General features: G+C 51.2%; 1 protein-coding gene across 2 annotated transcripts in view; it reads left to right on the top strand.

The window, feature by feature from the left end:
* LOC146863618 (gamma-secretase subunit APH-1A-like) overlaps positions 1-23,118 on the top strand; it is a 115,386-nt gene that overhangs the window by 37,269 nt on the left and 54,999 nt on the right. For both annotated transcript variants that reach the window (XM_085627664.1, XM_085627662.1), the window contains exon 2: positions 3,073-3,243. In XM_085627664.1, coding sequence (XP_085483790.1) covers positions 3,089-3,243 — 155 coding nt within the window. In that variant the 5' untranslated portion in view covers positions 3,073-3,088. The remainder of the gene's footprint in view (positions 1-3,072; positions 3,244-23,118) is intronic.

Below are 23,118 nucleotides of genomic sequence, written 5' to 3'. Positions count from 1 at the left end.
TGGCATAATACATGCTGCAGCCCCTGGGAGGCCTAGGGTACACCTATTCCCTGGGTTCCTAGGGTACACTGTACAGGGTCCAATAAGGTGATCCTTACCAATTGTGTATGTACCTAGGGTACACGGAGTCCATTTTAAAGAGAGAGCAGACAGCCTGAGACCCTGAATGGCAGGATCTCAGGCTAACTAAATCGAAAAACCAGCTAGACACTAGGCAAAAAGTTGGGGGTAACCATAGTCAGATATCCACCTTCCCACAACATGTACTTGTAAATATTACCTGTCCTGGTAGTGGTAAACAGCTAAATTCGTTATTCACTACTGTGAGGCCTACTCCTCTCACAGGCTAGCATTTGGAACTTGTTAAAACACTTTTAGCTGTAATTTCTGATTAGAAAGGAGTAGCTGTCTCATGTTTTTGGAAAAGTAATGGTGAATCCTCTTTACTAGCAAGGTTGGATTTCACACATTACTGTTTTAGAAATGCCACTTTTGAAAAGTAGACAGTTCTTTACTCTTAGTGCTCTGTGTGCCTTCCAGCCTATTTCCAATACACGTCTGGGATGGGTGACAGCTACGCTTTGTGCACTCCCTCTAGACAGCCACAATCACAGGAAGAGTGGAAAGGTATCAGAGCCCTTTACATGAGCACCATTTGCCTTACAAATGGACACGTTCATTTTTAGGCAAGGGGAGATTAAGTGATCTACCCAGAATCACAGGATGTTAGAGCCTCCTGCCAGACTCAAACCTGGTTCCCCAACTTCAAAGTCAGCCGCTCTGACTGTTAAGCCACATCCTCTCCTTAATCACATTCATCTGCATTCTGCTCGCTGTTCCTGGGCAGGAATAGAGAGGGGGAGCTTACACCACTTGAATAGGCAGTGTCCTGTGTCCCATTCAAAGGGCTACCCCCTGTTGATTAGTCTGGCAGACTGGGCTGCAATGAAAGGGGACCTGCACACTTCAAGGGCTTGCTTTGAAGTCACCCCCCCCCCTTTCAAAGGCAAAACTGTGTACACGTACTGGGGCTCTGCGCCTACCAAGACAGTACTCCACTGGACCTGTGGAGAACTCTGCCAGGAGTAAAGATTTCTGTGCTGCAAGGATTGCCACTCTGCTTGACTGACTGCTCTGAAGGAACTGTTTCTCTGCTTTGCTGAGCAGCCCTGCTGCCTGCTGATCTCTGCCCAGCTGAGGACAAGGACTGGACCCATCCCACTTGAACCCAGAGTGACTCTGAGGGCTTGCTGTCTTGCCCCTGTTCTCAAGTCTCAGGGCCATCAAAGGCTTTCTTTAACTCTGCAACAGCACCTGGACTCTGCCATATGTGAGTCCTGCCCTGCCAGGTGTTGCCAACCTAGTCCTGGGCTCTTTAAAGGTGATTTCCGCTGTCCAGAACGATCAAAATCAACGCAGTGGGGACTTTGCGCCAATCGCAACCAACACATTGCCTTCAACGCAGGAACTGATCGCCTGGACGGACTGTGCAGCACAGTGATGACACAGTGACTGCATCGTGCAGGGGTTCGAAGCCAAAGCCTTCCTCGACTGCGTGGATCGGCTTCTCTGCATTGCCTTCATTGACGATGACACCGCTCCTCCTTGTATCAAATCTTCAACGTCGATGCTTGTTCCATCCAAGGTACTTTGTCAGCAAGACCTGTTTGAGACCTGTAGCCGGCCTGCCCTCCATTGTGGTTGGCCTAAACCTTGGGTTTACCATGGTTGAGCGCGACCTCTAGTAACCCCAAAGCGCTATTTGACTCTAAGCACCTCTTTTTGATTTATTCTTTCAAATTCATATCTCCGGTTCTACCGATTGGATTTTTGTTGCTTTGGTCTTGTTTTACTCATTATATTATTCTTTATTTTTCTAAAGCTGTATGGAGTATTTTTGTGGTGTTTTTATTGTGTTACTGTGTATGTGTGTTGCACATATACTTTACACATTGCCTCTTTAGGTAGATAACCCTCACTGCTCTGTGCCAAGCTACCAGAGGGTGAGGTCAGGTTATCTTCTAGTGTGCATCTAGCTTACCCTGACTAGGACTGTGGTCCCTACTTGGACAGGGTGCAAACCTCTGCCAGCTAGAGGCCACATTTCTAATAACCCGTGTATGTGTCCTGCGCGCTGTCGAGTGATCTCATCCTAGTGCACTAGATCTCGGCCGAGCGCTGTTTGAGATGAGATCGTAGCCTGCTGCAGTGAAGTTCAGTTCTGGTGCTAGACCTGTGATTGTAGTAAAGAGCACAGCAGAGAAGGGTTATGGCTCTGATGAGCTGCTAGAGCTGTGTGTGACGGCCACGGAGGAGCCTGAACTGTGCATGCCTTAAACCGTCTGAAGAGGTCATGCTAGAGGTTATCGCGGTTAAAGTTTACAGCTGATTTTTGGAGATAAGTGGGTTCTCTGGACACCAAAGATGTAAAGAATGATGAGTTTAAATGCGGAGAGCCGAGAGCAAAGAGCAAGCGTGAGAGAGAGCCAAGAGCAAAGAGCAAGCGTGGGAGAGCCGAGAGCAAGTGTGAGCGAGTGGAGAGCAAGCGTGAGCGATTTGAGAGCGAGCTGTATGGACTCGGACACACCCTGAACCCACTCCCTTCCCACTGAGAGCCATCGCCTGTTAATAGCACAGCAGACAGGCGCAGGACAGGCGGGCCCTGGTGATGGCAGCAGCGCACCTGGAGGGAGAGTGTCCCCTGAAGGGCCTTCTAGCTTCACAAGGACCCATCTGTCTAGTCCTTGTCCTTCACCTTCCTTCTTGTGCTACTTCGCACTTACTGATATTCTATGTCATACCACTCTCCTGTCGGTGCACCTCCTATTGTACTTCTCTTGTGCTCCACATTTGTCTCACTTCTTTGGGCTTTTCTCTTACAGCTTCTCCTACTGTAGACTTCCATGGTCTCTGCCTTTCTCTCCTAGACTCTCTCATGGTCTGACCAGCTCTTTGTCTAGATTCTGCTTCCCTTCCTCTGCCAGCCCCTCTTCTTCCTGCATGTGCCCTCCTTTGCTCCCTCAGCGGTTCATTTTTGTTCCTGACTTCTGACACGTTTCGCCTCCTTTGCAGGGCCTTCTTCTGGCTGATGTCCTTGCTGCTGTCCTCCCTGGTTTGGTTCATTGGGATTAAAGCCAGTCGCCCTGAAGACCAGGCTGTGCGCAGCGGCCTCCTTATCGCTGGAGTTGTCTTCTCAGTGCTGCTCCAGGAGCTGTTTCGATTTCTCTACTACAAGCTGCTCAGGTGAGTATCCCAGGACTCTTGAGAATACGTTCTTTATGTGGCTGATGTTTACGCTGTAGTATGTAAGTCTGTGGTCCACTGAGCCTGAGCTGAATGTGACAGGACAGCCTGAGTGGTCCACCTGTGATCCAGTGATCTGTTGAGATCTTCACTTGGTGAAACGTGGTTGAGACGTCCAGCGGTGTGACCACGGTCAGTGTACGCACTGTAGCTGTGACCCTGCTCACACTGCTAGTCTGTTACTTTATTTAGAACTTTCTGGTATGGTCAGAGATTCGAGTCTTGGCTTTTTGTATATTTATGTTGATGATTTTGGAACTTCCAGCTCAACACATCTTAAGGGCATCAAAACTTTGGAAGGACCTGGTAGGTGGTGAGCGGACCGATCTGTCTTTACACATATACATGGTTTTTCCTTTCCGTACCTTTGGACGGCATCCTGATTCTAAACGTAAATGTCGACTTGAGCCCATGACCGTGATGCAACGAAGACGAGAGTCCATAAGTGGGGCGGCCATTATTACTTGACCGTTGGTGGGCAGGCAGACAGAGCTGGTCTTGACCATTTTGAATGTACCTTAGGACGCTGGGGTCACTGCTGCTAAGAATGAATAACCTGCAGATCTCAGGAAAGCTTTGTAATGTTGTACGCGCTGGACTGCCAGAAGGTGCACGCGCCACGACCACCTCCAAGCTGTAGATGCTGACCCTGCGGTCCTTTCTTTGGGAGACACATGGACATCTCTGACCCCTCCCACTTTTTCTGGCCTGGCCCTTGATTTTCTCATAGTGAGTATAAGACTGGCAGTGCCTTCATCTTTTTATTGGCACTCACAAAGGGCGTGCTTATGTTGGCAGCTGGTACTTCCGGTGGGTGCCCTCACCCATACCTGAGGCCGGCTTTTCGTGGTAGGCGGTGTGGAGCGGGACCAGAGGTGATGGGGTTGGGGGGGTTCTGGTTTTCTTGTGCCCCAGTTGCTGAGGCAGCCTTCCATCCCCCACTATAGACGGTCTCCAGTCCCCCATTACTGCAGCCATTGCGCCCTCCTGTGGAGGGGCGGTGTGTGGGTGCCAGCACTGCCCAAGCCACCAGGATTGACACCCGGCTGGGTTTTCACCTGCCTGGCCTGAGGTTGATAGCCCAGGCCAGTGAAAATATTCGGAAAATGGGGGCAATCGGGTATTTTAAATCTAAAGCAACAAACGCAAGCACAGATCAGTTTAAAAGTATCCGACGGCTTCTCTCATTTCATAGTGACTACCAGAGCGATCAGCCAATCATGTCCCGTGTTACAAAACAATTCTAACACTTTTCCCAAAGTTCTATTTCATCTACCACCCCCTGGGCTTGCTAGAATAGCCAGGAGTAAATAAAAGGGCGATTTTCTTGAAGTGCCTGGACACCATCGGGGGAGCCCTGCACCCTCGGATGCTGTCGCAGGGGGAACCTGTTCTGGAGTAGGGAGAGGGCTCGTGCGTGTCGCCAGACCCCCACCCTTAGCTGCTGCGTGTGGCTTCCAATGAGGTATTGTGAAAACAGACACACAGGTTTGCAACAATATAAACGTGCTTCTGGTCGAGGCACTTGAACAGTTTGTAGCATTTGTCTGAATGTTTGAGTCTGTGTATGCACGAGCTAGCTAGAGCCACGCAGTGCGTAAAATATGAATTATTTACAAAACAGGACATTTATTTGCAAAATTTATCAGTATTTAACCCGTTCCAGTGCACACTAAGGTTGGGGAAAAATGGCTCAGCAGAAGGAGATGAAGTGATTTGCCCAGGGTCACACATCTTGGCCATGCAGATACAGTAGGTAGTATACTCAGCAAGTCATCTACAGTGGCGTGACGAAACTCGAGGGGGGCTCCCTGCAGGGTACGTGAAGGGGCCCGCTCTGGTTTAAATCGGGTTCTGCCCGGCCAGAGTACTTTGCAGACGGGGCCCCTGCAGGGCTGCGGGGGCCCCGTTACTCCACTGATTACCTCCCCCCCCCCCCCCCCCCCCCCAGCTCCAGGAAGTAACTGTACGTTGCTCCGTGTGCAGGGTCTGGGGTGCGCCTCCTGTCCGGAGCTTCTCCACCAACAGGACGTTGATTGCCTAGCAGGCCCGGTTCTAGCGGGTGGACCGGGTGGGCCAGGCCCACCCAAACATGAGCCTGGCCCTCGCAGTGAATCTGCCACCGATGGACAACAACAATAAACACTGTTCAGATAACTTGTGATTTACGATCCTGCTGCAGAGCAGCCATTTGTCTGTTGGTTGTTTTTAAATGCAGATAAACTGAATTTTATGGGAATAGCTCAGTGGGTTACTGATAGATAGATAAGATCCTTTATTCGATAAAAGTTCATCATAAAAGGAGACAAATACAATACAATACAATGTTTAAGCAAAAGCACATCAAAACAAAGATAAAAAAGAGGATATCTAACACAGAAAACATCCAATCCAAAGCCCTATTGCTGTTATGTGGCAATGGAGAGAGCCTTGACACGCCTCAAGCGTAACCGCCAAGCACTACCTAAGAATTTAGCAACACCGCAGACCATAGCAATGGAAGACGTATCGGTACAGAGTATCCGCAGAGCCATTTTGTGGCATCTAAGGCCCAGCCCCTTACATAGCGGTTTTAACCAAATCCTCCTGGGAACCCTATATGCTGGGCAGGCAAAGAAGAGGTGCGCCACAGACTCAGTGGGTGCTGCACAACCAGGACCTGCTTTTTCCACCCCGAGGTGAAATCATGAACTGGGAGGATCCCGAACCTAACCTTAAGGTACAGTGCTCTATCCAAGGGGATCTCAATATAATCCAAAAATGGTTCTAAGCACCTAATCCATTTGAACGACAAAAATCGCTCAGTTAGGGATCCCCCTGAACATCTGGTGATGGTCTCCGTCTGAACTAGGTCCCAGTACAGCTGTTTGATCACTATCTTGGACGGTGGGGTTTGACTTTCCCAAGAGTCACACAGACCCAAATGAACCACCATCTGTCTCAGGTTGCACAACCACTTGATTTTATTATTAGAGTTGAGCAAAATTAGTTCGTCCAAGGCAGCGGCGTACTTTTGGAGCTCCCTGGCTCTTCGCAAGCGAGCCCAAAACAGCACCGGGCGCAGGCGCACTAAATCCTTGAGCGGGCGCCTGCCCAAATCAGCCCTTAAGGGGATTAACGGGGTAGAGGCAGGAAGGGCAACCACGGCTCTCAAAAACTTATTTTTGCACCTAGCTAGCTCAGAAGTGTTTTCGAACCCCCAGAGTTCAGAGCCATAAAGAGCAGACGGGAGGGCTTGGCCCTCGTAAATAGCTAGAAGTGGTGCTACAGGCTTACTCCTGGACACCCGGTGTTCTCTCATAACCGCCCCTGAAACTCTTTTATAGTTTAGCAACATCTTGGCCAAGTGATCCTTCCAGCTCATCCGATTGTTGACCCTAATACCCAGGTAATCGAAGGAATCCACCAATTCCAGAGGCTCAACATTAAGCAGAAAGTTGTTTCTAAATCTGCTAGATGGTGCTAAGGCCATGAGCTTTGTTTTTGTAGCGTTAATAGTAAGGCCTCTATCAGTACAAAATGTGCTAAACCGATTAAGGAGCTTTTGGAGGCCTGACGGGGTCTTGGAGATCAGAATGGTGTCATCCGCGAAGAGGAGTGTTGGTATTTTTCCCCAGCCAGGGATGGAGCATCGGCCGGATCCTCTCTCAGATGGTCCACCACACCATTCACATAGAGAGAAAACAGCGTTGGTGCCATTACACATCCCTGGCGTACACCCCTCCTCACGGGAATCCTATTGGTCAATTGGCCTTGAGTACCCCATCTGATCCTCGCATAGTTCCCCTCATGAAGCCGCACAATGAGGCCCAAGAGCTAACCCGGGAAGCCCATCGTCTCTAAAACGTCCCACAGCCTATCACGAGGGACCAGGTCGAACGCCATCCTGAGATCTATGAAAGCTAGGTATAAGCTACCTTTGTTGATGGTAACTGTCTTCCAATAGATCGCAAAGAAGCGGAAGACCTGGTCCATCGTGCCCACCTTTTGACGAAACCCTGCTTGTAGATGGGACAACACTTGCCTTTCCTCCATCCAAGTGCCAGTCCTCATGATGATGACCCTGCCAACCACCTTCTGTAACACATCGATCAAACTAATCGGTCTGTAGTTGGCAGGATCATCTCTGGCCCCCTTCTTGAAGACGGTTATTACCTCCGCACCCTTCCATGATTCAGGGACAGGAACCCCTTGGAAATCATGTTCATTATTTGGGCGATAAATTTAGCCCAGGTTTCCGGGTCTTCCAATAGGAGGTCTCCTGGAATCCCAATCTTGGCCAGCGGCTTTCTTCGGGGACAAATGCTTGATGGCCATCATCACCTTGGAGGCCAAAAAGGGATCCTCGACCGGCTGTAAAGGGGGGACCCTGGCAACAGGAACATGGGAGGGGAAATCCACCTCCGTCCCACTATACAACGCAGAAAAGTGAGAATGCCATTGTTGGCTAGTTATATGGTTAGCTAGTATGGGAGAACTACTCGACCTATTTTTATTGATCAGGTCCCAAAACAGCAGTGAATTCTTCCTTTTAGAAGCTGCTTTGAGATCCTGCCAATGTTGTTCCTCCCACTCGCGCTTGGCCTGCTCCAGAGCCTTTGCGTATTCTTTCCTTGCTAAACTAACTAATGGTTGGCTCTTTTTACGCAGGGCTACGCTGATCTCTTTTCTTTTTGCCTTGCAATGGGCCGAGTACCAAGGGTTGCTTGGTTTTGTCATGATGTTTTTATTGAATTCCCCTCTGCCCTTTTTGTTATGGATTAAGAAAAAATTCCCAACTTCCTCTACTGTGTTCTCATACGCCTTTGCAAGGGACATACTTTGGGTGAACCCAAAACCCTGGTCGAGGGCCTCCAATTCTACAGTCAGATCTATTACTAACACCCTAATCCTATCCAAAATCTCGACCTGTGTTTTAACCTTATCCCATTTCAACCTGCGGTTACCCTGGAATGGGACCACCTCATTGGTGGACCGCTGGTGGGATAACCTCCTAACGTCAGTTTGCGTTCCCCATTTTAATTTCATACATAACGGATTGTGATCACTGTCCTGTGAGGGAGTCCCCACCATGTCTATTAAATCAACCCACAGTGTCACATCTATTAAAATATAATCAATTCTCGACGGGCTACTGAGACTATTAAAGGTCATCTCACCGTCGGGGTCTGAGGGAGGTCTGCCGTTAAGAGCTCTAAGGTTGTGTTCCACGGTTAAGGCGTTGATCTGTATTACCTTTGAAGACCATTTTTTTATTGGGGATAGGGACAAAGCCGGAATGGACCATCTAGAATCTACCTCCTCAATACCCAAGGGATCGTCACCACCAAGGGGCTCAAAGGTGCAGTTAAAATCCCCCCCACAATAATTTTGGAGGAGGGTAAGCAATTGGCTAAAGCCTGGTCTAGAATAGAAACTGTGCTTGAAGTGTTGTCTCCCGTGGTCCCTCTTGCATAGATATGAAATAGATCTATCCTGTTACCCTTGGATGGTCCCTCGAATGAAATATGTTGGATGTCCCAGCTCTCCGAGACATAATTGGTCACAACCCAATTCAGAGAGGTTTTTATCCAGATATGTAGACCCCTGGCTGGTCTACCCCTGCCACAACATTGAGCAGGTGAAAAAAAGGTGGTATATCCAGATTTGTGAATTGGGACTATGCTCCAGGTCTCCTGGAACATACAAACATCAAACTGCTCAATAAGAGAGTTCCACTCAGGGAGAGCCAACTTTCTTTGCAACCCCACCACATTCCACGACATTATGTGAATAACCTTGTTATCTACTACGTGCAGACCAGAAGCGACCCCCATGATCTCATCTAAACTGTGTAGAGTAGGGGTTTTTATGCAATCTGATTGGTGTATTGGGCTTTGCAGAGGGAGGTCTACAGTACTGAAGCACCAAGAGATGGATGTGGTGGGGGACGCGTTCCTACCAGAATCCTGGCCAATAGGTAGAATTAAGCCCATAGAACCGGGGTCCAACCCTGGGCTCTCAATAAGCGACTCGCGAGTACTGGTTACTGCCTTTGTCACAGATATCCTAGTGTTACTTGCAGTTCAGAAGTTACTATCCTAACATAGGGCAGTGACCTATGAACTGTCATCAAAGAGCTGCATACAAACTTCGCTTTTTTGTGTTGTGATACAGTTAGAACTTCTCCAGTCTTTCATTATTCTAATGTTGCTAAAAAGAGTTTGTTTGGGCAGTTATACATTATTATCAGTAAAGCCGACCCCCAACCACTGGAGTACCCTTTAAATCCTGAGTTTGTGCTTCTCCTGACAAAACCCTCGTAAAATATATTGCCCACCAGTATGGATGACGTGATTTCTACATCTTATGTGACATTGCCTGTAGACTGATTTATTGTCTCCGTATGATGTGTGCTGTTATGTAAAGTACTGTGAACCCCACACTGATATGAGTAGCGCTACACAACAAATGAAATGGATATGATAGAGGGGCAACAAAGAGATAAGGGGCACTGGTGGAGGGTGGCAGTGAGTGAGGAGGTGGTCATGGGTGGGGGGGACTACAGAGAATGAGGGGCACTAGTGGAGGGTGGCAGTGAGGGAAGCTGAGGAGGAGGTCAAAGGGTGGGGGGGGGGAACTACAGAGAGATGAGGGGCACTGGTGGAGGGTGGCAGTGAGTGAGGAGGTGGTCATGGGTGGGGGGGACTACAGAGAATGAGGGGCACTAGTGGAGGGTGGCAGTGAGGGAAGCTGAGGAGGAGGTCAAAGGGTGGGGGGGAACTACAGAGAGATGAGGGGCACTGGTGGAGGGTGGCAGTGAGGGAGTCGGAGGTCATGGGTTGGGGAGGTACCTACAGAGATGAGGGGCGCTGTTGGAGGGTGGCAGTGAGGGAATCCGAGAAGTAGGTCATGGAGTGGGTAGGAACTACAGAGAGATGAGGGGCACTGGTGGAGGGTGGCAGTGAGGGAAATCGAAGAGGAGGTCATGGGGTGGGGGGCTACAGAGAATGAGGGGCACTAGTGGAGGGTGGCAGTGAGGGAAGCTGAGGAGGAGGTCAAAGGGTGGGGGGGAACTACAGAGAGATGAGGGGCACTGGTGGAGGGTGGCAGTGAGGGAGTCGGAGGTCATGGGTTGGGGAGGTACCTACAGAGATGAGGGGCGCTGTTGGAGGGTGGCAGTGAGGGAATCCGAGAAGTAGGTCATGGAGTGGGTAGGAACTACAGAGAAATGAGGGGCGCTGGTGGAGGATGGCAGTGAGTGAAGCCGAGGAGGAGGTCATGGGGTGGGGAGGAACTATGGGGAGATGAGGGGCGCTGGTGGAGGGTGGTAGTGAGGGAATCCGAAGAGGAGGTCAAGGGGTGGGGGGGGTACTACAGAGAGATGAGGGGTACTGGTGGAGGGTGGCAGGGAGGAAATCTGAGGAGGTGGTCAGGGGTGGGGGGGAACTATGGGGAGATGAGGGGCGCTGGTGGAGGATGGCAGTGAGGGAATCCGAGGAGGAGGTCATGGGGTGGGGGGGTACTACGGAGAGATGAGGGACGCTGGTGGAGGGTGGCAGTGAGGAAATCTGAAAGGGGGTCATGGGGTGGGGGAGAACTACAGAGATGAGGGGCGCTGGTGGAGGTTGGCAGTGAGGAAGTCTTAGGAGGAGGTCATGGGGTGGGGGGAACTACAGAGAGATGAGGGGCACTGGTGGAGGATGGCAGTGAGGGAAGCCGAGGAGGAGGTCATGGGGTGGGGAGGAACTATGGGGAGATGAGGGGCGCTGGTGGAGGGTGGTAGTGAGGGAATCCGAAGAGGAGGTCAAGGGGTGGGGGGGTACTACAGAGAAATGAGGGGTACTGGTGGAGGGTGGCAAGGAGGAAATCTGAGGAGGTGGTCAGGGGTGGGGGGGAACTATGGGGAGATGAGGGGCGCTGGTGGAGGGTGGCAGTGAGGGAATCCGAGGAGGAGGTCATGGGGTGGGGGGGGTACTACGGAGAGATGAGGGACGCTGGTGGAGGGTGGCAGTGAGGAAATCTGAAAGGGGGTCATGGGGTGGGGGAGAACTACAGAGATGAGGGGCGCTGGCGGAGGTTGGCAGTGAGGGAAGCCGAGGAGGAGGTCATGGGGTGGGGAGGAACTATGGGGAGATGAGGGGCGCTGGTGGAGGGTGGCATTGAGGGAATCCAAGGAGGAGGTCAAGGGGTGGGGGGGTACTACAGAGAGATGAGGGGCACTGGTGGAGGGTGGCAGTGAGGGAATCTGAGGAGGAGGTCAGGGGTGGGGGGGAACTATGGGGAGATGAGGGGCGCTGGTGGAGGGTGGCAGTGAGGGAATCCGAGGAGGAGGTCATTGGGTGGGGGGGGGGTACTACGGAATGATGAGGGGCGCTTGTGGAGGGTGGCTGTGAGGGAATCCGAGGAGGAGGTCATGGGGTGGGAGAACTACGGAAAGATGAGGGGCGCTGGTGGAAGGTGGCTGTGAGAGAATCTGAGGAGGAGGTCATGGGATGGGAGAACTACGGAAAGATGAGGGGCGCTGGTGGAAGGTGTCTGTGAGGGAATCTGAGGAGGAGGTCCTGGGTTGGGGGAGCTACGGAGAGATGAGGGGCACTGGTGGAGGGTGGTACTTAGGGAGTCTGAGGAGAAGTACATGAGGGGGAAGGGCTACGGAGAGATGAAGGGTACTGTTGGAGGGTGGTAGCTAAGTTATCTACAGAGAAAGAGGTCATTGGTGGGGCACCAAAAAAGACTTTTGCACCAGCACTAGAGCCGGCCCTGTCATGGCCTTTCTGTTTTTGTTTATTTAATTAACAGTCAGGTGATTAGGACAACTGTGAAGCATACTTTAAAGTGCATGCTAATTACATGCACTGCTATATTCAATGTTTCAAGTTTGAAGGTGATTTTACTATTGTTTTTAACTGGGAATAATGAAAGTGGAACCGAATGGAGGCTGATATGGGGCTGGGGCCCAAGGTCAGCTTTGAGATAAGGTGCACTGGAGAGGGGTGGTAGAAAAGTGGATAATCGGACCTGTAAGGGAGTGCGCTGCAGAGTCCGGGGTCAGGTGGAGGCAGTAATGAAGAGGGATTCTCCCTGAAGGCTCGCACAGAGGGAGCCTGTAAGGGAGTGCACTGCAGAGTCCGGGGTCAGGTGGCGGTAGTAATGAAGAGGGAGTCTCCCTGAAGTTTCGCACAGAGGGAGCCTGGAAGGGAGTGCGTTGCAGAGTCGGGGGTCAGGTGGAGGTAGTAATGAAGAGGGATTCTCCCTGAAGGCTCGCACAGATGGAGCCTGTAAGGGAGTGCGTTGCAGAGTCCGGGGTCAGGTGGAGGTGGTATTGAAGAGGGATTCTCCCTGAAGGCTCGCACAGAGGGAGCCCGAGAAGTGTCACTTGCTTGATACTCCCACCTCAGACACCTCTTCTTCCCATCAAAGGGACATTAAATGGAAGAAAAGCACTTTTTGAGAGTGATAACATTTAGAAAGAGATTTGGAAAAGAGTGCATTTTACTAGGCCTTGTAAGACTAAGAAGAGATAAAGGAGGGCCCAGAAGCAGGCCTGGCTAGATATATAAGCGATAAATCGCCCGAATGCACCCTTGGCCCACCCAAATAAATATTCCTGGAGCCGGGCCTGTTGCTAAAACTGTCATGTTGCCACCTCAAATGCAATCATCAATGTATTATGTCTTTATTGATTTTATATTGGGTATATCCTTTTGTCCTTTCGTATGTGTTTATTATGTGTTTTGATATCTGAAAACAACCAATAAAAACTCTTCAAGTAAAAAAAAACTGGACGTTTATTGCTTCAAAGCGCTATAGATGGGTTTCGATTGGAGTCGTCAATCTCGTGTGAAGTGACCGAGACGGTCAACCGGGACCCCTTTAACGATGGGGCTTTTGAACCATGAACCTCTCGCACGTTCTTGACGCGATGGCAGGTTTGACGTCACAGTCTCCATGTCTAGGGCAGTTTTTGAACTTCAACCCTTGTTTATGGAACCCCCCATGAACGACACCCTGAGGATGAGGCAATGCCGAGGGTCACAAGCTTCAGTCCGCTTTACATCACAAGAGATGTTCATGTCACCAGGCTGGCCAGACCCCGTCTCTTGAACATGCGCCCTCTCTGTGTGAGGGGAGACAGTAGGTTGGACTCCAGGAGGGATGGTGGTGTCTGTAGTACATTGAGCAGCGGCAACTTCTTCAACGAGAGGGGCATCTCAACTCCAAGGGCTTAGCAGGGATGTGATTGGCTCGTTAGTGTTGTGACCCATGGTCTCAAGAAGGGTGTCTACCAGCCTTCGTGTGCTGAGACCGCTCCTATATTGGCCTTGTCGGTCTCTCCGCGTGAGTGCAGGTTGGACCGTTGATGTTTATGGGGGAGTTTGTGTTACGGATGTCTGCAAATGGCCCCTTGGTCATCATTGCACACATGACTCGCCACTGGTATCTGTGTGTGAATGAAGGAACCAAGGCTACCATTGGCCACTGGGCTCTGGCCCGTGGCTTTCATGAGAGGATTTGCTTCTCGAAGTTAGGTTCTGCGTTGGCTCTCACTGTAGACTTGGAAACTTGCAGAAGAAATCAGCTGCTGTCATGATGACGTGGCAGCCTCCAGTGGTCCTGTCTGTGGTGTCCTAGACAGGTGGTCTGCCGAATAGTAGCCACCAGGAATACTTCTGCTGCCTTTTGTTGCCAAAAGTTCGGGTTCAGTCCCTGACACCTTTACAAGAAGATTCCTTCTACATGTGATCAGATGTGTGCAATATCTTGTGTGCACTGACCACCAGCAGCTCTGGCGGGTCTCCGCGGCGCTGGGGAGACTTGTAAAGGAAACGCGCCTTTCTCAGAACCAAAACCTGCCAAAGGATATGCAGGGGCTTTGGGCCCTGCTTCTTGGAAAGCCGGCTTCTGTTGACCCCCCAGAAGCACTACTGGAAGGTATGAACCCTCTCAAAGCTACTTCTACGGTTTGACCCTTCAAATGGTATGCAAAAATACAAAAACAAGCATGTGCCAGACAAATACAAACAATGAGATTTCATTTAATTCACACAAAAAACAAAAAAATACACATTTTCATTTTAACAAAAGGCTGGCGGTTTCCTAAATGTGGTTTTCTTTCTAGAAGATGAAGCACTTTACTCCAGCATTTCACTTTTTTTCTCCTCCAAAAGCAGGTGGGGCTGTTGTCGGCTCATGCCATGCTGTTGTCGGCTCATGCCGTGTTGTTTTTGCTGTTGGCTCATGCAGTGCTGTTGCCGGCTCATGCCGTGCTGTTGTCGGCTCATGCCCTGTTGTTGTGGCTGTTGTCGGCTCATGCCCTGTTGTTGTGGCTGTTGTCGGCTCAGGCCGTGCTGTTGTCGGCTCAGGCCGTGCTGTTGTCGGCTTAGGCCCTGTTGTTGTGGCTGTTGTCGGCTCAGGCCGTGCTGTTGTCGGCTCAGGCTGTGCTGTTGTCAGCTCAGGTCGTGCTGTTGTCGGCTCAGGTCGTGCTGTTGTCGACTTAGGCCCTGTTGTTGTGGCTGTTGTTGGCTCATGCCTTGTTGGCTCATGCCTTGTTGTTGTCGGCTCATACCTTGTTGTTGGAGCATGCCGTGGTGTTGTCGGCTCATGCCGTGCTTTTGTCGGCTCATGCTGTGTTGTTTTTGCTGTTGGCTCATGCAGTGCTGTTGTCGGCTCATGCAGTGCTGTTGTCGGCTCAGGCCGTGCTGTTGTCGGCTCAGGCCGTGCTGTTGTCGGCTCAGGCCGTGCTGTTGTCGGCTCAGGCCGTGCTGTTGTCGGCTCAGGCCGTGCTGTTGTCGGCTCATGCCGTGCTGTGGTCGGCTCATGCCTTGTCGGCTCATGCCTTGTTGTTGTTGGAGCATGCCGTGGTGTTGTCAGCTCATGCCGTGCTTTTGTCGGCTCACGCTGTGTTGTTTTTGCTGTTGGCTCATGCCGTGCTTTTGTCGGCTCACGCTGTGTTGTTTTTGCTGTTGGCTCATGCAGTGCTGTTGTCGGCTCATGCAGTGCTGTTGTCGGCTCATGCCATGCTTTTGTTGGTTATGCTGTGCTTTTCTTGCTGTTGTCGGCTTATGTCGTACTGTTGTCGGCTCATACCGTACTGTTGTCTGCTCATGCTGTACTGTAGTTGGCGCCTTCTGTGGTGTCATCTGAGGCCACCTTCCATCTGTATCGGATCCTCTCTGAAGCACTCACGCTGCTCTCACGAATCCAGTGAAGCACTCGCGCTGCTCTCACGAATCCAGTAAAGCACTCACGCTGCTCTCACCAATCCAGTGAAGCAGTCACGCTGCTCTCATGAATCGAGTGAAGCACTCACGCTGCTCTCACCAATCCAGTGAAGCACTCACGCTGCTCTCACCAATCCAGTGAAGCACTCACGCTGCTCTCACCAATCCAGTGAAGCACTCACGCTGCTCTCACGAATCCAGTGAAGCACTCACGCTGCTCTCACGAATCCAGTGAAGCACTCACGCTGCTCTCACGAATCCAGTGAAGCACTTAAGCTGCTCTCACGAATCCAGTGAAGCACTCGCGCTGCTCTCACGAATCCAGTGAAGCACTCGCGCTGCTCTCACCTATTTAACTTGGAGCCTCCAAATTCAACTTCTCATTGAAATAGCATTTGTTTATTTTGCTCTTTTATGTATTTATAGTGAATTAATCTGCTGTTATGTATCTTTCTAAGCAGTCGCAGACTCTGTATATTCATCACAGACCCCCTGGTGTCTGCAGACCCCAGATTAACAACCACTGCTGGTTTTAGGAACCACAGATGCCCAGATTGGGGTTAAACAAACAGGTATCATGCTCTGGTGTTTTATAAATATTTCTTTGAGTTATGCGCCTAGAGGCCAGGCCTTACCATACAACCCGTGATTGATTGTTGATTGAATATCTTGGGATGACATTGGCATCTGTGGTGCCGGTGACCCCAAGTTTGGAGGGGTCTTTACTGACCAGCTGTTGCACACTGAACTGTGTGTTTTTTAGGTCTCGCTGAGGCCAGCGCATGCGCTGTCTCGGAGAGACATTTTGTAGTTGGGATTTTTAAAGTGCTGCCTGTGGCCTAAAGCTTGAGTGCACGTGAGCGTGCACACGCGCAGCCGCCATGTGTTTCGCCGTGCTTGATCGCGTCTCCAATCACTTTAACTACTTCAAATGCAGCGCGCGCAACCCTGCTTTCACTTTTGCCGTGTCCGTGATCACTTTAACCAAATGCAGCGCTCGCGCCCCCGCTTTTAGTTTTGGCGTGCGTGCACACGCGCAGCCGCCATGTGTTTCGCCGTGCTTGATCGCGTCTCCGATCACTTTAACTACTTCAAATGCAGCGCGGTGCACCCCTGCTTTCACTTTTGCCGTGTCCGTGATCACTTTAACCAAATGCAGCGCTCGCGCCCCTGCTTTCAGTTTTGCCGTGTCCGCGATCATTTTAACCAAATGCAGCGCTCGCGCCCCTGCTTTCACTTTAGCCGTGTCTGCGATCACTTTAATCAAATGCAGCGCTCGCTCCCCTGCTTTCACTTTTGCCGTCTTTTCACCCCTGCATTCACTTTTGCCGTCTTTATTATTATTATTTTTTCTTTTAACTACTTCAAATGCAAAGCACCTTGTTTTTCCTGCACGGCGTTCCATACCAAAGAAGCCTCCTGGACGAAGGATGACTCGGGTTCGCTAGAGAAAATAAACGCCTCTCGTGCTAGTGCGCTGCTCGGATCAGTGGGAAATTAGATTCAGTCCGCCTCGCGGCTGCGCGCTTCTTCTGTTTCTCGCTCCTTTTGTTTACTCTCGCTCCCTAAACTAGCTCTGTTTGTTGGGCATTGCTCTTGCCGGAAGTCCTCCCTGAATCCTGGATGGGTGCTGGAGTACACCCAGAGTTCATGTTTTATTTGGAAGCGTTCAGTTGCAGCTCTTTTGATTGAAGTCTCTGGATGGGAAGGAGGTTGGCGAGAGGTAAGCGTTTTCATTGACATTTTTTTATTTTTATTGACATTTGTCAATAAATAATCGCCGGGCATTCACAGCGTTGCGCAGCGTTTGGCTCCCCGGTGATGGCTTGCACCATGTACAATTATGGCTTATTTTTTGAGCGGGGGCAAAGAAGAGGCGGTAACCCCCGAGGCGCGTGCATCCCTGTGTGATCGTGGACAAGACTAGTGCGGCGCTGTACACCTCAGTTTCATCTTCGGCCCTAGCTATTGATTTGAACCAGGTCTGAATCTCGCGTGAGTGGCTACCTCGACCTTAGGGTTCAGGGAGCTGGCCAAGTGAACCACTAAAATACCGCTTTATTTGCATGACTTCAAAGGCTCAACAGAAAGACTCCTCTATGTTGAAATATGACTGCCGGTTTGGGGGACTCCTACACATGGTACACGGACTATGGCATTTTATCCTTTTTTTGCACTCAACTTCTTAATTCTGTCTGCCTCTCTCTACAACCCCCTACACCCAGACCACCCCCCCCCCTGGCTCGTGGTCCTCTCTGCCATTCTTCACTCTTTATTTCCTTCTGTTTCTTGCTCTCTATCGCCCACTCTTTTCCAGTTTGCCGATTGTTTCTTTGTGTCTCTCCTTCTACTCTTTGTTTCTGGGTCTTTCCTGCTGCTCCGTGTTTCGGCTCCCCTCGGTACCACTCTGTGTGTGTGTGTCCCTCTCTCCACCACACCCGTTCCTCGCACCCCTTATTCCCATCTCTCATCCCCTGGCTTCTCTCTTCTACCCTTGCCCCTCTCTTGTCTCATTGTCCCCTCTCCCTTCTCTGAATCCACTTTCCCTCGCTCCCTCCACCATCTTTCCTATTCTCATCTTTACTACTAATGTAAATCGATAATAAGCGCATTATTGATCTAGTTTGAGGCTCCTGGTCCCACCGGTTTCTGCTTTTAACACATTTCTCCTTCTTGCCCTGGTGGGTGTACTTTGAGGGGTCAGAGGTCTCGCCCTGCAGACCCACACATGCTGGGAGGGGCATAAGGCGGTCAGTGGGGTGGGGGCATCTGTTGGGAGCTCCTGCCTCTCTCTACTCCAGTCCTGCTGAGGATGGAGACAGTTTCTACCAGACATACCCTCTCATTACTGACATCCTAGTTGTTCGTGTGGACTATTTAAACATTTTGAGGAATCCTATCTCCCGAACTCCAAGGGCTGGCGAACAGTGGCCCACTGTGTGCAACGTACAATCTTAACCATTTACTCCCACGCAGGAGAGGAGCTCCTGACAGTAACATGACCATGCTTGTTTTAGTTGGTTCTGCCTCAAGCTTCTATACATATACTGGTCCAGTGCACATCGCCCCTTTGGCAGGCTGCTCCTTGCATGTATATTGCTTCATTAGTCCCAGGCCTTCTATCCCATTCTTCTTCATACTGACTGAAATGGCCTCTCCCTAATAGAAAGCTCCAGAATGTCCAGAGGTCATGCACAGGTTACTGTACCCGTGTGTTGTACAAAGTAGGTATATTCCTACAAGTATCTTCCTGTGTTCTGTAAAGAATGTTGTCATCACTTACCAGTAATAGTCATTTCTCCTAAACTTACACGCCAACACCCCAATCATTACTACTAGGATCAACTCCACCTCACTGAGGCAGGACTCTCCAAGAAATGCTGAAAATGAAAGCCCTGCCACCCCCACCCTCAACCCCCCCCACCTGAACTGGTGAGAGAATTGTTAATGGAAAATATATCAGAAAGCTACATGAAAAGGTACATATAAGGAACAATAATATCAAGAGTTTTATATAGATCTATATAACGGCCAACTCACGTTTTTCACTATCCTATGTTATATAACTGTTGCCCAATTCATGGTTCTCAATTCACCCACCTCAGATGAATGGAGAAGGAAGTCTGACTTGCCATGATTCGAAACCCATAACCTCATCCAGCAACTCTTTCACTCTCATCATCCAACCTTTCATTCATTAATCCATCCAATCAACACCACATAATTCAACACTAAACCACATAATTGAACTCAACACAATTACACTACACACCACATACATCCATTCCACACCATAGAATTCCACATCATGCCACACAATTCAGAAGGACACCACATAATTGAGTCATCGAGCATAGCCAATAGGTCTCGCCTTTGGGACCTTTTAAGTGTTTAACCATGCAACAGTTGATGTTGTTGCACCAAGGATATTGTGCTGCATAACTAAATACTTATAAGGTCCCAAAAGCGAGACCTATTGGCTATGCCAATGCTTGTTTCTTTTTAGAGACCTGACGCATTTGGCAACGGGTCACCCATATGTTTGCGTGAGGCCATCTTCGCATGTGATTGGGTTGTCCAGTTGGCACTCGGCCTTAGCATGAATCCTCCGTCACTGGGACCATCCACCTCAGAACCCTTCCTGCTCCCAGAGCTGCAGAGGCTGCGATGGGTTCTGCTGACCTTTGAGCCGGCTGCACTTCCCCTTTTTCCACAGATAACAGCCTTTGTCATAAAACTCTGCTGATCTGCAGGGCTGGGTCCTGGTAGAGAACAGCACAAGCGTGAGTAATGCACGAGGAGTGCCGAGCACTAAAGGCTCTGCCCACCTGCGGCATCACGGGTCCCTGCACTTCAACCTCTGCCCACCCGCAGCATCACATGTCCCTCCACTCCAGCCTCTGCCCTCCCACAGCATCACCTGTCCCTCCACTCCAGCCTCTGCCCCCCTGCACCATCACCTGTCCCTGCACTTCAGCCTCTGCCCTCCCGCAGCATCACATGTCCTTCCACTCCAGCCTCTGCCCACCTGCGGCATCACATGTCCCTGGACTCCAGCCTCTGCCCACCTGCGGCATCACGTGTCCTTGGACTTCAGCCTCTGTCCTCCCGCAGCATCACATGTCCATCCACTCCAGCCTCTGCCCTCCCGCAGCGTCACATGTCCCTCCACTCCAGCCTCTGCCCACCTGAGGCATCACATGTCCTTGGACTTCAGCCTCTGTCCTCCCGCAGCATCACATGTCCCTCCACTCCAGCCTCTGCCCACCCGCAGCATCACATGTCCCTCCACTCCAGCCTCTGCGCACCCGCAGCATCACATGTCCCTCCACTCCAGCCTCTGCCCTCCCGCAGCATCACATGTCCCTCCACTCCAGCCTCTGCCCTCCCGCAGCATCACATGTCCCTCCACTCCAGCCTCTGCCCACCCGCAGCATCACATGTCCCTCCACTCCAGCCCCTGCCCTCCCGAAGCATCACATGTCCCTCCACTTCAGCCTCTGCCCACCTGCGGCATCACATGTCCTTGGACTTCAGCCTCTGCCCACCCGCAGCATCACATGTCTTTTGACTTCAACCTCTGCCCACCTGCAGCATCACATGTCCCTGCACTTCAGCCTCTGCCCACCTGCAGCATCACATGTCCTTGCACTTCAGCCTCTGCCCTCCCCCAGCATCACATGTCCCTCCATTCCAGCCTCTGCCCACCCGCAGCATCACATGTCCCTCCACTTCAGCCTCTGCCCTCCCGCAGTATCACATGTCACTCCACTCCAGCCTCTGCCCTCCTGCAGCATCGCATGTCCCTCCACTCCAGCCTCTACCCACCCGCAGCATCACATGTCCCTCCACTCCAGCCTCTGCCCTCCCGCAGCATCACATGTCCCTCCACTTCAGCCTCTGCCCTCCCGCAGCATCACATGTCCCTCCACTTCAGCCTCTGCCCTCCCGCAGCATCACATGTCCCACTGAGGTGCGGAGGGATGGAGCCCGAGCGCCCGGACAGTCCGCGTGGCCCGGGTCACCGCCCCAGCCACTGAGGTGGGGAGGGATGGAGCCCTAGCGTCCGGACAGTCCGTTGTGTAGGAGAGTAGGATCTGCTTCAAATGGGTAACCCCACTTTTTGCTGGTGTTTCACTGTTTTTCGACCTTAGTCTGCCTGTGACCCTGCTAATCAGGACCCCATACTAGCTGCTTCCTCTCTGAAATGGTTTCCATGTATATTAGGTACATATCTAATTGGATTCTGGAGTGACTTATAAGCCCCTAGTATATGGTATACTATGTACCTAGGGCATAGGTACCTCAGAGGCCTACCAGGGGCTGCAGCATGTATTATGCCACCCCTGGGAAGCACTCCAAAATGACACCACAGGTCTGCTACTGCAACTTGGGTAAGGGTGTGCTTGCACCCCTTACTGTGTTATAGGCTACCTATATCACTACCTTATACAGACACATATAAACCTATAAGCCGCTCCTATGGCAGGCCTTGACAATCCTGAAGGCAGAGTGCTTGGTTTTATGTGAGAGGGTGCCCAAGCATGAGCTGAGCCCCTCTGCAGCCTTCGGAAATACTTCCTTATGGCTGTTCTGTGATACAGCCATACCATATACTCTTAAGTGTATTATAACCTTGCGGTAAATGCCAACTTTAGAATGGCTGCATCAAAACATGTCGTGTTTGGTGTCAAACGCTTTGGAATACTACCCCCTCCTCCCCGCCAGTTCTGGCGGCGGGGGTAGCATTCCACCCTTCTAGAGGGAGAGACATGTTCATACTGGCTAAACCGGGTTAAATTCTTTCAAAGCCCTGGCATCACAAAATGGATGCCACTGCCACAGACACTGGTCTGGCCTCCTGCTGCTGGGGGAAACTCCGACAGGGGAGGCCTGGACAATAGGTTTCCTGTCACAGGGAGGTGTAACTACCTCCCCAGTCAGGCTGATGTGTATTGGGGCAGGATGGGTGCATTCAGTGAATGCTTTTGAGACACTGCCTGGGGCACACAATGTGTCCCTGTGCATAGCCCGGTTCAAACTGGTTGCAGGGACACTCAACCCCTGCTCTGGCGCGAAACTGGACAAAGGGGAAGGGGTGTAACCACCCCCACCCCAGGCTCACCCATAGGTGAAGCCTTAGAGGTAGTCCATCCCCTTAACTTAGTATAAGTATAGGAACCCAGTCCCAAGGACTTTAGATTACCCTGGACGAACCTCTGAAAGATATATCCTGGACCTTCGACTTTCTATCTCGACTAGAAGACGGAAGAAATCTCCCTTGGGGTCAAGGATTGACTCCCCTGCTTGGCAGGCACCAAAGAAGCAACTGTCCGGTCTGCATTACAGAAGCTCCCGCCGGACGCCGAAGTCTCTGCATCACCAGAGGTGGATTTTCAGACTTCCCTGGGGCTACCCTGAGTCCACAGCAAAGCTGAGGCCCGTGGCTATCGTGGGTATTGTGGAACCGTGACCCATGGACACCGTGAACTTTTGCAGCAGCAACACCTTCCTGGTCCTCCTCGAAATTGTGCTTTGGGCTCTGAGTAGCCCCAGCCTTGAGCACCTCCTTCACCGAAGATTGTTGGCCTCCACTCCACGAGTGACCTGTGGGCCAGCTCCAAGTGCGACCGCTTGAGGCTCCTTCGCGATCACTAGCCCATTGGCTAGCAGGTCCCCACGAAGGCAACTCCTTTTCGAATTGGGCTTTCCTGGTGCCCTGACTTACCCTCTCTGGGTGAGTCCCTCAGACCTTGCTGGTCTGCACCGCAGTCCTTTCTCTGAATTTCAGTGACTTGCCGTTGCCAAGGCTTATTGGGTCCATTCTGGTCGCCGACACCGCAGCACTCGACAGACTTCGTGGGACAGCTCAAATCCGGCTCGTATACTTCGTCGACGCCTCCTGGACTTCGTGGTTGAAGAGTTAAGACACCCATCAACTCACCTGAAGCACCCGACATCTGTGGGCATTGGTCCATCCTGCCCTTGGTCACTTTCTAGTGACCCAGACTCTGTCCCCTCTGCTTTCAGGTTCCTTCCATCCTAGATCCAGGCTTGGATCTCTTCGTACATGTAGGAGAGGAGGGTCTGCTTCCTATGGTCACCCCCACTT

Source organism: Triturus cristatus, chromosome 2_1 (genome assembly GCF_964204655.1).
Source record: "Triturus cristatus chromosome 2_1, aTriCri1.1, whole genome shotgun sequence".
NCBI classification, from domain to species: domain Eukaryota; kingdom Metazoa; phylum Chordata; class Amphibia; order Caudata; family Salamandridae; genus Triturus; species Triturus cristatus.
This window is presented reverse-complemented; position numbering and strand designations above follow the sequence as displayed.